The sequence below is a fragment of the Athene noctua genome, chromosome 2 (assembly GCF_965140245.1).
Source record: "Athene noctua chromosome 2, bAthNoc1.hap1.1, whole genome shotgun sequence".
NCBI classification, from domain to species: domain Eukaryota; kingdom Metazoa; phylum Chordata; class Aves; order Strigiformes; family Strigidae; genus Athene; species Athene noctua.
In genome coordinates this window covers 148428570-148445264 of record NC_134038.1, presented here as the reverse complement: position 1 = coordinate 148445264, position 16695 = coordinate 148428570, and the positions used below count along the sequence as shown (strand labels likewise).

General features: G+C 39.1%; 1 protein-coding gene across 2 annotated transcripts in view; it reads right to left on the bottom strand.

Moving 5' to 3' along the window:
• CMTM8 (CKLF like MARVEL transmembrane domain containing 8) overlaps nt 1–16695 on the bottom strand; it is a 35354-nt gene that overhangs the window by 7035 nt on the left and 11624 nt on the right. Inside the window, exon 2 of one of the 2 annotated variants that reach the window (XM_074900586.1) lies at nt 499–672. The exons of the other annotated variant lie outside the window; for it this stretch is intronic. Within the exon in view, the coding sequence (XP_074756687.1) occupies nt 499–672 (174 nt within the window). The remainder of the gene's footprint in view (nt 1–498; nt 673–16695) is intronic. 2 annotated transcript variants of the gene reach the window in all.

Below are 16695 nucleotides of genomic sequence, written 5' to 3'. Positions count from 1 at the left end.
GCCATATATGGCTTGTCAGACTTGCTGCCTCTGAACCACCTTAGCTTTTACTTTAGCAGAGGAAGACTCATGTTTTAAGAGCCAGGGTCCCACTTCCAACTCATGGTGTTGATTCAAGTAGGGATTTCTGCTGTTTAAGCGATATGGCCAGGTCTGTTAGCTCAGAGACAGCAACAGATATATTCTTCGTGGGATGTAATCACTACAGGGGGAAAAAAGAGGTCACTGTGTGTACATATCAGTTGCACACACATTATTAAAAAACAAGTCACTACATCAACTGCTGAAAAAAATGGTGAAACATCATAGGAAAAGTGTTTTAAAAATGTCTGGGTGGTATGAAGGTTAAACACTGCAGGTACACAGGCACAGAGTAATTAGGCAAAAGTCTGCAACAAGCACAAGTACAGTTGGTTAACTACACCCATAGAATGTATCAATATTTTATTCTCTTCATAGTTCAGCAGACCTGAAACAATAAAGAATGGATGTATTTACCACTGTGGTCCATGGCACCTGGGGGATCCTGGTGTAGGTCATTGTCATGTAGATGATCAGAAAGAAGACGGTGAGAACCCAGTAAAACACAGCCACAAACATCACCCAGCCAAAGGCTGGATATAGAAAGTATTCTGTTCCAGCAATCAGGGTCCACACCAGCAGCCCCAATACCTGCAAAAATTATGAAGAAAGAAAACTGTTACCCACATACATTTTTTTTTCTAGGTCAAGGAATGTCACCGCTGCCATTTATATAAACATCTGATGACCTGAGTTAGGATGCTACACTGACAGAACACTAATCTAACACCCCACCCCCCCAAAAAAAACAAACAACAAAAAAAGCCCCACACATATAAAACTGGTTTTGTTGTGGCAGGGTGTCACAAAGGAAAAGACAGAACAAGGCATCTCAGTGTTGATTTAGGTCACCTTTAACTATTGTGAAGCCATACTTGCAGTGGTTTTACAGCTAGCCCTCAAAAGGATTGCTTACTATATAGCCTACTAGCTTATGTGCATGAAGGTAAATACTACTATTTTGCAGTCAGCAAAGTCACTTTAGAAAGAGAAGCTTGTAAAGGACCGCTGGGATCATCAGGTCCCATCTACCAGTCACAGGTAACTGAGTAGTTGGAGTCTAGTTCAAAATGGTCCACGCCTGTCCTGTGGACTGGCAGACACCATAGGCACAAAACAACTCCTAGGACCTTATTATAAAAGGTAGTAGTAAAATATCAACAGCCACCACCACTGTTCATGCTGCTGGACCAGAGTTGGTGAGGTTGGGAATGTCATTATATTGCGTAGTTATTAAAACATCTCCCAAGTGACCTGACCCTAAGTAGCAGACAAGAACTCACGCTCAAGCAGAAGTCCTCTAGCAAACTAGTCTGGGGGAAAAAAAACCCCCTCTGATCCGGAGTCTGGCAATCTGTTCACATTTAAGATATGAAAAAAATACATGAACCAGATATTTTAACATACTGTCTCCAGTTTTCTCTAGCGTTAGGTGATCTCCAGTGCAGCAAGAGGGATGAGGAGCAAACAAAACAGAAGTCAAGTCATATTCCTCAGGAAAAAGAGCAGTAATTTGCAAGTTGTCCAGCAATTAGAAAAGTCTTAATTGTAAAAAGGAAGGGACATTTTACACCTTACAAACAAACTCAAACCCCACCACAGACACTTTACTGGAGTCAGATGTAGAAACTAAAATTCTTGTATTTGAAACAAGGCTCATCTCTCTCTGCTATTTGGATGCTGGTGAAACTGCCTAGCAGTGAGAAATGGAAGGAAGACAAAATTAAAGCAAACAGCAACACATTATTTAACAGACACCAGCCATAGCCAGAATACTAGATCTGAATATCTAGTAAAATACCAAGAAGAGAAACTTCGAAGATGAGACAAACAAAGAAAACAAATCTAAAGAACCTTTTACCCCAATATTCTGTCTCCAGCAGTAGTTAATAACAGATGTCTGAAAAAATATATTAAGAATAGACCATGCAATTATATTTCCTTGGATTACCTTCCTCAACTCTCAGGAATGTGCAGTGGAGGGACTATCTGAGCCTACATGGTGTCTTTGTAATCCATAGCCCCTGACAGGAAACGATGGTATTGCTACAGCCTCATTTGCACAAGAGCTAATCCTATTCCTAACCAATTGTTGACCGTGGTCCCATTTACTTTTCTGTTGCAGAACATGTAAACACCAATAATAAATCTCTAAAGATTATATACAAGACAAAACTATACTGTTAAACAAAAGTTTATTGTAATTGATTCTGCTGACTTCCAGCAGCTAGCTGGTATCTGTTTGTTGTTAATTCATCCTCCAAATTGCCACCCAAACTTAACTGAGCCCTCAATTTGTTGTCTTGTGCATTCACCATATATTCCTGTATGTTATTCGTACATTCATCCACATCTGCACCGTGCATATATAAAAAGCACTGCACAAATGTTGTTACACATTATGTGTGTGTCTTGTAATAAAGAAGGCACATAATAGTCTTTTTAAGAGCATTTTTTTCCACAGTTTTCACCAATTCAGCAATTTCTCTTTAACAGCAAGCCCTAGAATTTAGCTGGACTGGGATAAATTCCTATTTTCCGCAGCATACCAGGGGAGGGCAGCATTGCCTCACAAGAACAGTTTGAATAGCATTAACTGGGCAGTTTAAAATATGCACTATTCTTTAATGCAAAGTTATCGGTTCAGCAGTGCTTCCCATACTTCACTTTAATTCTAGTTCCAACAACATTTTACTAATGGTAGAAGTTCAGTTAATAATGTCTCAAATTGCATGAACTACTCGAAATTAGATTAAAAACAAACTCAATTTTAGTCTAACAACTGCTCTAAGATTAAACAATCTTGATAGAATGTTTAGCTAAGAAAATACTATTTTCTTAGGATGTAAAGTTGCTTTTCATTGTGCCCATCCACTTTAATCCAAATTTAACTTCATCATCCAGAAATTATACCAACGAATAATTAGTCTTACGTTTGATAAATAATTATTAAAGACATGTATCCTAGATCTGAACATCTAGTAAAATACCAAGAAGAGAAACTTCGAAGATGAGACAAAGAAAACAAAGAAACTGAACATCATCAAACACCATAACCTACTGACAACAGTGCTGGTTTTTAGAAAGCTTTTAAAAACAGAAATAGACATTTTTATAAAAAGCACAAGACTATGAAAAATGCTTAACACTAAATTCAACACAAATAAGATTGATAAGGACACCTCAGCTTATATAATGGATTATTTCTGGAAAGAGTAAAAACTTCACAAGCAGCAAATTACTAAAATTAAAAATGTTGAGGTTACATGAGACCACTGGTCTTACATTACCACACAACAAAGCTAGCAAGACGTTAATTAGAGTGCTGGTATTCTCACTGATCATTGTTTTGTCCAGTAATATTCTAACCTGGTATTATCACCCCTCTTTCAGGATCACTTTAATATTTAAGTGGCTGTACATCTCACATGTATTCCAAAGAACTGCTTTTAATGCCTGTTTTTAGCTAGCTTGTACAAATGGCAGAACAATTTATCTAAGCAATTGAGATGCACCCTGGATGTTACAGATTTATATTCTTAACCAGTTCTTGGTTCATATGCATCGTAATTTTGACGGGTTGCATATTAGAGCACATCTGACATTTTCAGTTAGATCCAGATACTCTTACTGCATATTACTGGGGCTGACAGGCTGAAATAGTATTTCGGATTTCTTGATTAGACCTGAAAAGGTCAGATCAGCTCATGGTCAACAATTCACTCTCCGTGTAGTTAAATGATATGGCAAATGGTTTTATTGCATATGTAAACATATGCAATAAATTGATTTAAAGTTCACACTGGCCGTCAGCATCTACAAAATCCCTAAGGAGTCAAAGGAACATAGGCATCTAGACAAGTCTTTTGTGAATAGCTTGTCTTCTCAGCATGTTAAATACTGAGATAGCTTCTGTGGTGTTAAAAGCCTATCTTGTAATATTCTGACTGTCCCTTACATTACATGTTCGCTGTTCAACAGATCAGTACAAACTGGATGACACTTGTGCATCTGCTGGAGCCGAGAATGATGCTTTTCCTGCTGATATGATAACAAACCTGCCCACTGGGAATAAATGGACTATATTCAAATGACATCTCAATGAGCATCTAGTGTACAGAATCTGGCAAGTGAGTGATAGGTATGCGATACCGTAAAGCAAAGACCAGCAACCACAATACCTGGGGAGTGCCCACAGTAATTCAGCATGCACAGACAGCACACAGCTACCTTCACTGCTTCAGAGCAGCTGAAAGACAAGGGAGGAAGCTCCACTCAGTAACTGGGAAAAGCCTGGATCTCGTTATAACCAGGTATGCTAATCTGTATTAGCAATAGCTAAGTATTTGATTTTAATTTATGAGCAAGTCAGAATATGCTTATTGAGAATTACAGGAACACGCTACAATCCTGTCAAAAATGACTGAGAAAGGGAGGAAAAAGCATCAAAAAGACCAAAGAAAATAATGCATGTGGTAGTCAATGACAGGGAATGTTGGGTCTTAAGACTATAAAGGACTCCTCCACCAACTGTGTCCAGTTTTTCAAGTCAAATGGTAGACTAGGATTTCACTTGTCAGTATATGATAAAGGCAAGCAGTTTTTCCTTGTTTACTGCAGTCTCTGATTTCACCTTGGACATCTATTTTCTGACCATTTGGCTGCTGCTTGATCAGGTACCTCCATCACTAGAATGCATTAATATGCCAAATGTACTAATGCATACTTCAGCAGTTGGCAGATACCATAAAAAGGAAATAACTTTGTAGCAAAGTCCAATATTATTGAGTGTGCAGGTTCAAGATTAGATACTTAATTGCATATTCAAACCCTTAAATAAGTGCCATAATTTTTCTGCAGTGCCCAGAACTTCAACTGTATCTGACTTAAGGAAAAAAAAAAAAAAAAGGCTTTGTTACCTAGTAGATGAGACACATCTTGTCTCATGTTGCTCCTACAAGTCAGCAGGTATGAAAGCAGGTGTGAGCTGTAATCCATGTATCCATTTTTGGTTTTTGAAGCGTCTTAAAAATTGAAGAACTGAATTCGTACTTTCAAACTGTACTTAAAAAGCCTATGATGTAGTGACTCCTCTCCAGTGATGCTGAAGTTACAAATTCTGCACTATTCATCTTGACTGGGTAACTCAGCATCACACTTAAAAATGTTTATGCATTCCTTTCAAAGGAAAAAGAAGTGTCATTGTGGCAGAACCGACAGGGAGAAAAACCCAAGGCTCACGGAGTTTAATGAAATTTTAAAAATTCCCGCTATTTGGCATGTTTGCCTGAAGCTTCTCCTATTTTTTTATCCTAGAGATGTTTCCTTGGATTTCAGTTCTCTGTATGAGTAAGTATTGTACGATTTACACAGAGTTGCTACTGGCACAGATGGAAATGACAGTAGAAAGAAACTAGAAGAGCTGTGCATTTACAGCAACAGTTGTCTCCTGTATTCAAACCACCTAAACATGGACAGAATCCAGCAAGTAGAAAGCAAGACATCTTGCCTCTCCTTCCCAAGAAAGAAGATTTACAACTAGGAGAGAGAGAGAGGCCATTCTAAATTATTGCACACCATTATTTCCGTACTAAATCATGAGGTAGGAGCTACCTCAGCAGCAGCACAAGCAGCCTATCAATGTCTCAACCTCCACCCTCTTCTTCCCTTGGCTACTCTCTGCAAGCAAAAAAAGCCACCCCAGGGAGTCTTCTGTGGGCAGGGAGAACACAAGCATTTCTCATGCCTGCTCCGTAGTTTATCATCTCACCTTTCATGGCCCTTGTTAAGACAAGGTTGGAGATGCTTTCCATCAGGCACTAAGGGGTTAGGCAAGGATCCCCAAGAGCAGCCAGACCAGCGGTTCAGTACTATAGGGGCTCCTCTTACTTGATGCCAATTAGTCAATCACCCCTTGGGTGTTTTTAAGAATTTGGTAAGATTAAGAAACCTTCTTCCAAACCTATCATGACATGGGTCACACAAGGATCTTATACTGTGAATCAAAATATCGGGGAATTAAAAAAAAAAAAGAGGGGAAAAAAGGACATTCCTCTTCTATTGTTCCTGAAGACATACCCAAGACAAGTCAGTCGTAAGAACAGGCAGATTTAACTGTCTTAGATTTGACAGATACAGGATGATTTTTTTTTTCTTCCAGCTATGGCTAAACGCAGTAAATGTTTGCACTGCACTTAAAGATATTCTTTAAATCTGAGGTTTGGTGCTCTCATACACGACCTATGAAGTGACATACAACAATTCCGCCTTCTACCACTAGAGTGAGCACAATCATCGCTTTTTTTAGAAAAACGCTGTAGAAGGGGGCACTTGCGCAGGCTTCGGGTGCCCAGCAGAAACATCAAAGGGGCGATTTGCATACAGTGCCAAACCGTTGAAGGGGAACGCTCGAAAGAAGCGACATATAGAGAGAGAAATCTTTCACAAGGGTTATGCTAAGTTAAGAGAGTATGCATGAATCAACTTGGATAGGTTCAACTTCCATACTGGCTACAAGAGCAATATCAAATGTAGGCTTATCCACAAACTACTGGAAATAAGGATCACTTGTTTTACTTAATAAATAAATAAATAAATAAATTAAACAGAACAAGTCCCACCAAAACCAACCAAAACAAAAAAAACCCTCCAGAAAACCCACACACACTTCCCCACTATTTAGAAAATTGTATTTTAATGTCCATGGAGGAAAAATGTCTAAGAAATAATGTGAAAGCCTACACGTACTGGATAAATCAGTCAAATATCAATCCACACTGAAATACAAAATGTAAAATACTTGTCTGTGCTGCAGTCAGAGAAAAGGTGATAAACATGTTTTAAAACTTAGCTTTTAAAACTAGAAGGATTCAAACTTAAGTAAGACTTCTGAGTAAAGATGCAAAGACGAGGAAATTCAAAAACATCTTTCAGCTATATTTTTTAGAGATATAAGATCCTTACTTAAGTGTCTGAAATTAATGTACTGTGTAATAATCTAAACAATACATTGCCCTTGCCTACTGCTACTCTTTCTCAAGAGAATAATAAAACATTACAAGAAGTTGACATCAGCCAATCACTACCGTCCCCCTCATTACTGACAACACTGTACAACACTTTTCTTCCATAAGCATTTGCTGTCATCTGCAGTTGGAAGCATTTATTTTGCTAATAGCTCCTTGGTGGAAGAAAGCTTTCTGATTCACCCAGACTGTCTTCGGTTGAGATAGTCCTGCAGAAGAGAACTCGGGCTCTACATACACACAAAGGAAGAAAATTCCTTTGAATTCTGCATGTTTTTGAAGGTTGTACACCAAATAAAAGGCTAGTGGTTTTGCTGAGACTTTTCAGGGATTTGCCTTCCTAGTAGAATTTTTAAAATTCACAGTGCTTGCAGAAACACTCCAGTGGTCATAATTGACATACCAATGAAGTATTTTATCATTTATACAGTACAACTCATAGTGTCAAACTGAGTAGCAGCTACAGATCTTAAGTCCCTCCCATCTTTGAAAACATTTATATCTGTAATAAGGCTGCAAAATTCAGTCTCTTCTACTTTCAGAGAATTTCTAAAAATCATCTGAATACTTTTAAAATTATTTTCAAGCAACCAGTTTCACTGTTGAATCTTCCCACAAGTCTTCAAACTTTCTGTCAGGCTCCGGTTCCGTGGCAGCACCAGGAAGCCCTCCTCACTACAGACCAAATCCAAGGGCTCAAAATACTGGCAGTACTAACCATCACTTGAGAGAACTCCTCCACAGAGTTGCTTTTCAGGATAGATTTCCTAAGCAAGAAAACTACTGGAAGCAGCATGCGCCAATGTAAGCTCTAGAAGTAAGTCTTCACTAAAGACTGAACTCTCTTATTCAAGAGTTTAGTCCAAATCCTATTACAAACCACACAGAAAAACTTCCTGACCCAGGACTGAAACGAGCCAAGGCCTCACCGGCAGGCATTTCAGCCACTAGGGAGCATGCTATTTCCCAGTGAAAATTCAGACTGAGCCCTTCAACAGCTGACAAACCTCCAGTGCCTAACGGAGCTCTACACCTATGCCAATCCCCCAGAAAAGAGTTCAAGAGTACCTTCATCTAAAAAAAAAACAAACCAAAATAGGGACCTCCCCACACCCAAGCCACTACAGAAGGGCTAGTGTCCTGATGTTCAGACCGTGTCACTCATTATTCAGATCAGCCATGCAGTGAGGAGGTACTGAACTGGCAGTGGCATGCATAAAGAAGGGTATCGGCTTGCACTTGCAAAAGGATTCACACTGAGAGGCCGAGTTTGCAGGAGTGCCCAAGAAACTCTAAGTCTCATTGGGAAGAGCAGAGAGGAGGTAGTTAGTAGCTGGCATGCAAACGGAAAACTTATTTTTCTACACAGAACGGGTACTGCAATACTGCAGTGCTACCTAGGTGTAAAGACAACAGTACCTGAGCAAAATGCAGCAGCATACCCCAATTTCATGTTACCTTAATGAGTCTACCACCTGCTAAAGCGAGCAAATCACAAAGGTACTCCTCCTCTATCCTCCACTGTTCACTCCACTGACCACACTGCAACACATGCACGAGGAATCTTCTGTGATACAGTGCTCCAGCTCACTGCAACTGGCAGCTGAGAAAAATAACTCAGGGGTGGGAGAGAGTAAGGAAACCATTCTGTGTCCATCCCAGCAAGATATTACAACGCTCAAACGTTGCTTCACCTGAGAAATATGCATGGAATGTGCAAGACCAAAGCTACCACCAGTAACACAGACCAAAAGGAGGTAGCTTAAACTAAAAAAGCAAGAGATGTTTTCTGAAAAACACACTGTCCCATGTCTCATCAAAATCGTAAAATCACTACAAAAGAGTTTATTTCTTACAGTTTCTCAGGAAGTTTTGTCTGAAAAAAATAACTAGAGGTAGGGTAGTGGATATTCAGAAGTTAAACAAGAAATAAGACTGTGCTTGGGTTGTAAATTTTGTTCAATGTGACTAAAAACCTCACAACAGAAGATTAGAAGCTGTTAGGAAAGGAATAAAATAACAAAAACTCCACCAAAAAGAAGATATCACAGTGCTTTATAAATCAGTGGTCTACCCACACATTGAGTATGTTTTGTGATCATTTCTCTCCCATTTCTAAAATTATTCAGTTGGATTATGCAAGGCACAAAGAATGGCTCCTGCAAGAAAATAAAGTTAAAGTTGGAAAAAAGATGAGACCAATTTTCTGTTGAAGACTGCAGGATATGACAGAAGTCTGCAGAATGGCAGGTGTCAAAGAAGGGAACAAGGACTGGCTTAGGACGCAAAACACAAGAAGCATGAAGCTAAATTATCAGGCAGAAAGTAGAAAAACAGAGGGAAGTGGTATTTAAAAAAAAAAGAAAATCAAGAAGAAAAAAACAATACATAAGCAAATTACAGAATTCATTACCACAGGAAAGATCATACACACTCCTGGAGGACAGGTCAGCCCTGTCTGTATATAATATCTATACATGATAGCCAAGATGCAACCTTTAGCTCTGGAAATACTTAAATGTGCAGTTAGAAGCTAGAAAACTATAGCAGAGAAGAATCTTGCCCTATGTGCTCCTTCTTACAATTCTCCCTAGTTTTCAGTATCAGTCATCATCAGAGACTCAGTGCTGGACCACTGACCAGATCCATTATGTTTTAATTTGCCTTACTTTCCTGCAGGAGACCCTAGCAACCAAATACTGGAAGCTGCAAGTGTTAACAGAATAGGATAGGATGACTGCATGCCCCATCAATATACCGTTTGTTTCTGAAGTAGAGTTATGAGGAATAATCTCAAGCAATGGTGAAGAAACTGGCTTGAATTATATCATCATAAAATCTATCTTCTTGGCAGAGCATTGGTTGATCATTAACAGGTCATTAAAATGTGTACAAAGCATAAAGATTGGTCCTTGTCCCAGGGCACTTTCCACATTAAATACTTGAAGGTTTGAGGGCTGCATTCAGGAATACACTACTGTTTACTGATGCCTGCAAATTCTAATTTAACGTTTATGTTTTGCCTGAGGATCTGCACACACGGAGACATTTATATAGGTTACTGTGCACTGTGCATATATTAACTTCTGCACCCTCACTAACACAGTGCTAACCCATTATGTTATCTGCATAGCCACAGCAGACGACACAGCCTCATCTTTGCCCATAATGTTCTATTATCTGACAAAAGTACATTTACACAGAATACAAGGCCATGGCCTCGTCCCAGGTCAGTCGGAAGAAAAACCTGCAACCAGCCTCAGAGCTGCTGCAGCTGACCGGGAGTGCACTGGTTACTGCTATCAGCGGCTCCATCAGGGCCACAGTTTAATGTAAAAATAAAGAGGGGTGGTGCAAAACGCCAGTGAAGACAAACAGCCTGTCCTAAAAAGCACTTACTCACCTTTCCGGAAGGGCATCCGGTAAAACAGTTGAAGGCAATGACCTGCACAGTGCTTAATCTCCAAACGTGACCTCAACACAAGAAGGAGATGGCCTGGCCTCTTATCTAGCAATCATGAGGGATGTGAATAAATGGAATCCTGCCACTGCTCCCTTTTCCTTCCACTTCAGCAAGGTCTGGCTGTGGGAGGGATTACTCCCACCACCTAGCATTTCCCCAAATGAAATACCTTGCTATTGTGCAGCAATGCCGTCGATTTCAAATTCACTGTCTCCACAGTTTCCTGACAGAGTTGGAGAAATGGTACTGCTACAGCAAACACCGCAGTATCATGGCGCTAGAAATTACTCACTGGAGTATGCTACTATGCTTTGCTTTGCTCTTCAGCAGCAGAGAAAGGAAAATGTAAAGTAATAGTATATTAGATCCAAACACAAAATAATCTGCCTTTTCAGTTACTTTCCGAGAAAATTTTCACTTACTGCTGCTTTCAAGTATGAATTTTAAAGCAGACAATTACAAAGCAAAACAGTCACACAGAGACACACACATGGCACAGGACACAAATTTCTTTGTTTCCTATTGTTTGCTTTTGTTCAGCCTCTAGAGGTGGGGTTTTTTTAGGAAAAACCTGAAGATGCAGTGCGAACACCTTCAGATTTAAAACTAACAAATAAATTCCACACTCCAATCATGTTTTCTTTTCAAAAGCCTGGTTATAAATCATCAAGATAGGTGAAACTACAAGGTTAAATGCTTTTGTATTTAACGTTCACATTTTGGAGCTCTACGTTGTGGCTGATTTCTTCAAGAAGTAACATTCACAAGTGGGTCCTCTAAGCAGTCCTGTCCCCATACAAACAGTAGAGAAGTGAAAATACATCCTATATGACCCACATGAGACGTGGGGGTAATTCATTGAGTTGATTTGTGACAAGTCCTGTCATCAAATTCATACAATGCCATATGATGTCAATTTTAGAAGACCTTCATACTATAAAATAATGTGCAGTTTTGAGAGCTGGTATTAATAGGGAACATCAACTACTTGGTGGAAGGACTGAAGAGGGTTTGCAGCTCTCTTTGTAGCAATTTCTATTTAAAATAAACCAAAACAAACCCACCAAAACACACCCCATACTGGCGGCTTTATGAAATGAGATTTGAAGACAAGAATTGGACAAAAGGAGAAGATTCCTCACATTTAGCAAGAATTTCAAATGATGATGAATTTCATATCTCTTTTCAAGAAAGAAAGAGTTTCAGGAATGCAGCTGCAGTTGAATTGTTGCAATAGGGTGTGCCCCCTCTCAGTTTAGAGTTTAGGGGAGGCATTTTTTTCGTGGGGCAGATGACAAGCTTAACATACTACTTTTTGTTTCTGCAAATGCAGTACCTGGTTCACAAACATATGGAAGTTTTTCTGAGAAGGGCCACAGGATTTCAAGTCAAGTAGTAGAGACATATTTCTGGAGGTTAAGACTACGGTATAGCCCTTGTGCTTTGAATAGTTTCTCCTTTATAAAGCTAACATAAAAACTGTGACTACGCAAGTTTAACCTGCTGCATACACTGAATACATGCTTGTTTTCATACTTTTGGGAAATACATTGTGAGAAAATTACTTCTGTTGCACAGAAAAATTGGGGGAAAAGACTATTAGCTTCAGTACTCTGTCAGTAATCTCTTTTTAATATTATTTAAAGTGAAAAAGCTCAGTAGATTCTGGAGTTCAAAAGATACAGGGTCATATTTGTCTGAATTCATCCTCCCCAATGTGGCTGTTATTATTTTTATTACTACAACTACTATTGTTTCTTAATGGAACACAACAGTAGGAAGGGCTTGCTCTTTTGTTCTAATAAACTCATGAGTGAAAAGAGTTCTTCTACCTTGATCTTGCCTCTTCTATTTACACACAATCTCTTCCTTTGGCAGAGGTTTTAGAGCACTCTATCTTCCTTTTTCCCATCTTCCCTAAAGGGATAGTTTCTGAGGGTAGAAAAATACCAGCTTCTCAATAAATGGCAATGATTTGTGCAAGTTACGTTTAACATTTGGTGCATGTGTCTGCATAAAATACACACACACTCACAAAGAAAGTCATTCTGCCATTAATAATGTGAGCTATTTTTGAAAGAGAATTCCTAACAATGGTTACTTATGAATTATGACTGATTATTTATGTAGTCCATTTTGTTTAAGTGGTGTCTATGTTCTTCAAGAGAACAATGCTGTATACAGCTGCTTTATTAATAATATCACTGGCTCTTTGTTGCTATTTTTACATCTTCACCTTCCTGTTAGGCCATGTAAATAGAGATGCCTATAATTAGCTGACATACAGCATTGTTTCACAAATCTTAACTATTACATTAAAATAGAAAGCTTATTACTTTGGGGGGAATAACTTTTGTTTTGCCCTGTATTTAAGATATAGAGTCATAAAGCTAGATATGATGCAATGGAAAAATCAAAAAGAGCATCTGCTAAGAAAGCCTATTGCTGCATTCCACATCCATTTAAACATGAGGAAAAAGTTAACTGCTCATTCAAAAAAAAAAAATTAAATGCTTAGAAGTATCTTTTAATTTCCAGCTGAACACCACAGAAATTGGTTTTGTACAACAATTTTTTTTTTTTTTTCTGTGAGACAAAATCCTCTAGTCACCAAAAGTTGAAACAGTTCCTCTTACCTGGCAAACAAAAGACAGGAGAAAATAAGTCTGCATCCAGATCTGTTGTTGTCTGCCTATTTAGATGCGTATTGTACCTCTTTTCTATTTCTTTACTGAGTCTCAAATACGGAAGTCCAACCCCAGGAACTGTTGTTACTCATGTTTTTAGGTAAGGATTAAGGATTTTACAAAGACTGATCCACACATTGTAGAAGTACCTCATAGAAAAATCTTTTTCCTTCTCTGGCAAAATTGCTTCTTTCTGAATATCTTTTGCATTAACAACATAGAACAGCATGCCTATAAATATTTAACATTTGCATATGCTTTTCTGGAGGCATTTGTGCTCACAGACTTCACAGTCAGAAAGGACCATTATGGCCATGTGGGCAATGATAAAAAGATTTCAACCTGTAACATGCTTTTTGGAAAGAGATGATGACTTGGTATAGACATTGCAATGATAAGATTCATCTTGTCTCTAAATAAGCTGCCATAGTGCCTACTACTCTCATTGTTGAAAAACCTCAGCTCCACTTCTCATCTGAATATGTCTGAAGTCAGTTTCCAGGCATGTCCTTTTCTGAAATCTCCATCTGTCATCGATATATCAAAGATAACTTGGTACTAAGAGCCATATTTAAAATTGTTGACAAGACACAACTGAACAAGGAGGTAATCACCAATACTAACATTGCTTCTGACAACAAGCCATGCTCTTTTTTTTCCCCCCTCCTTTTTTTCTTTATCTTTTTTCTTTTCATTGTAGTAGCAGAAAGAGTTTACTTTGAAGGAAACAAAACCAGAGCAAATCCAGAATTAAGTTTTCAATAGAGATCTGTTTAAGAGTTGTTACCACTGTCCCACAATTAATGTTTGCAGAGAAGTTTAGGCTACAAAAGCAACTTTAAGATGAAGATACACAAATGAAAATATTGATGCCAAAGGAAAAAAATTAATTGGACAAACATGTAAAAAGATGCTGCAGATCAGTCATGCTTTTAGACAAGTCCTTTTTACTGTGCTCCATAACTTTTTTAAGGTTCTGAAGAAAAAAAGCCCACAAGCCTGAAAGACCTCCCACAGCCTGTCTGCTCTCCATAATAAATACTCAAGTGGTGCATGCAGCATAAGAGAACAAAGTAAAAAGCTCCATGGGATACCTGACACTTGAAATTCAAACTACCGAAGTCATAAATTAAGTATATATGCCTGTGTGTGAAGCAGGGTATAATGTTCTCCAACTGTTTCAATGGGCCTTGTGTAAACAAAGAACAGAACAACTGGCTACAAATGTCAGCTTTCTAGTACAAGGAAAAAAAAAAGTCCCCAATCAAGAAAAAAACAATTTTCAGGGCCTGAAGACATTGGCTTATTCAGATTTAAGTACGTGAGCAGAAATGATTTAATGTCCCTCTGATATCTGCTCTGGTTTTCTGCCAGAGGTTGCTGCCCTGCAAGGGTGACTGCATACAAAGCTGCTCCTGAATTACCGTACTCAACTGCCCAGTGTACCTGAAGTAAACAAATCACTTGTCTGGGGTATCACCATATGCTAAGTTGTGAACTGCAGTGAACAGCGAGGTATGGAGACCTTTTTAGCTGTCTGCATTTAAGAGATACCAGCCTGAAATCAGAACTCATGTATTCGGCTCCTGTAATACATAAACACAGAAAAATCAGGAAACAAGCAGGAACAAGTCCTTCTTAGCTGCTGCTCTTAACTGCATGCACTTAACGCTTCACTGTCCCCACAATACAGGTAATAGAGTTTGGGGTTTCAAGCACAGTCAATTCCATTTCTTTCTCTAAATCTGATTTTCCAATACAGTTCACAGATGTCAGAACTGCTGCAAACTACACAATTACTATGGATTAGTGGATCTCCCATGCCTGAAAGGTAAGTGTTTAGAGCTGTTACACCTCATAGTGGAAAGGTATTCCTCAAGCATTCACCTTCTAGCTCCTCTGCAGGCATAGCACCTTCCTCTGGGAGAGAAGCATGTTGTTAGACTGAAATCTGGTACAACCCCCAAACATATCTAGCAAAGTGTACCACAATCCTAGCACAGGCTAGAATTTTGTCCTAAAATTCAGGCAAATCTCCTCAGCATGAGATCAAAATATTGATCTAAAATATAAGCACTTCTTGCTCTTCATCCCATCCAACCTCCTGCTATCCCCTGTATTACAGAACCTGAGTCAGCAGATCAGGACGCTGGCTCTGTCTCAGGGCATGGTCTCATGCATAGGCATAGACTAAATTGTGAGAAGAGAGGACAAGGCTACTACACCATCAACCACTGGCAGATAAGTAAGGCAGATTACTAGAGGGCAGACACCTTGGCAGCCTTCAGAGTGACAGTTCATCGTGGTTTAAGGCAACGGGAACTGTGAGTGGGTCAGCTGCTGGTTCAGTGGAGGCGACCATGACCTGACCTGACAGGCAGTACCAATATCAAAAAATGCAACAACTGACTTTGTTGAAGGCTATCTGCATCTGACCTGCAATTTATTAGCCACAAGCGATGCAGCACACACATCAAATCAAAGTTATAAGGAGGAGAGCTCTAGGCAAGGTAAAAAAGCCAAGAAGTTGAGGGGTTACAGGCTGAGGGCATGCTCTGCACTGGCTGCAGGCTCCCTTCCCACCCAAATGGTTCTTCTGAAAAAAACAAGCCTTTTCCTGTAGTTCTGTTTGTATTATACCACCCCAATATACACAACCAACTAAATTATATTTACTTAGCTAACTTCCACACCTTTTCCCCTTTCTCTTTCCGCAGATTTGGATCACAGCTTTCTTCTGCCCAGTATTTTCTACCCTAGAATGACAACAGTGCAGATATAATAAAGAGGTGTTACCCAGTCTTTGTTCAAGTACTCTTTGTTGAGTATTTCAGCTATTTACCTCCTGCTCAGAAGTTCCTGTTTTCCCACTGAGTGGGGAAGGGAAAGCCATAAGCCTGTATAGTGATATGGTGGCCTTTTGTTTAAAAAGTCTGTGTGCAGAGATATTTAGTACCTTTTTCCCCCAAAGCATGATATTACTAGTTTCAAATCAAGGAAGGACAATTCAAATGAAAGAGGATAAATTCTTTAGGGAACTAAAAAAAAAGAAATTTACTCCAAAAGTTGTATTTTGCAGGTACCCTTTTGTTCAAGCTACCAACTACTGCTATATCAAAATGCTGAAATCCACACACATTAAAAACTCGTCCCACTATCATGAGCTTGCACACAGAGGCATGTAATGTAATCTCCTACTACCAACAATATTACAGGTCTTAGCAAATAAAACCAAGAAAGCAGAAAGGAATTAGGCCACTGAAAGACATCACTAGCTGGGAGCTTTCCAGTTCACACAAAGGGAAAAGGAAGAACACAGCCTGCACAGTGATTTGCCTTTGATACAGGAGAAGGTATATGTTGTTTGATAACCCAGCGATAAGGCAGGAAAGCTACAGGGCACACTCATTTGTTGGACTGAAGAAGCATGTTTAGGTTG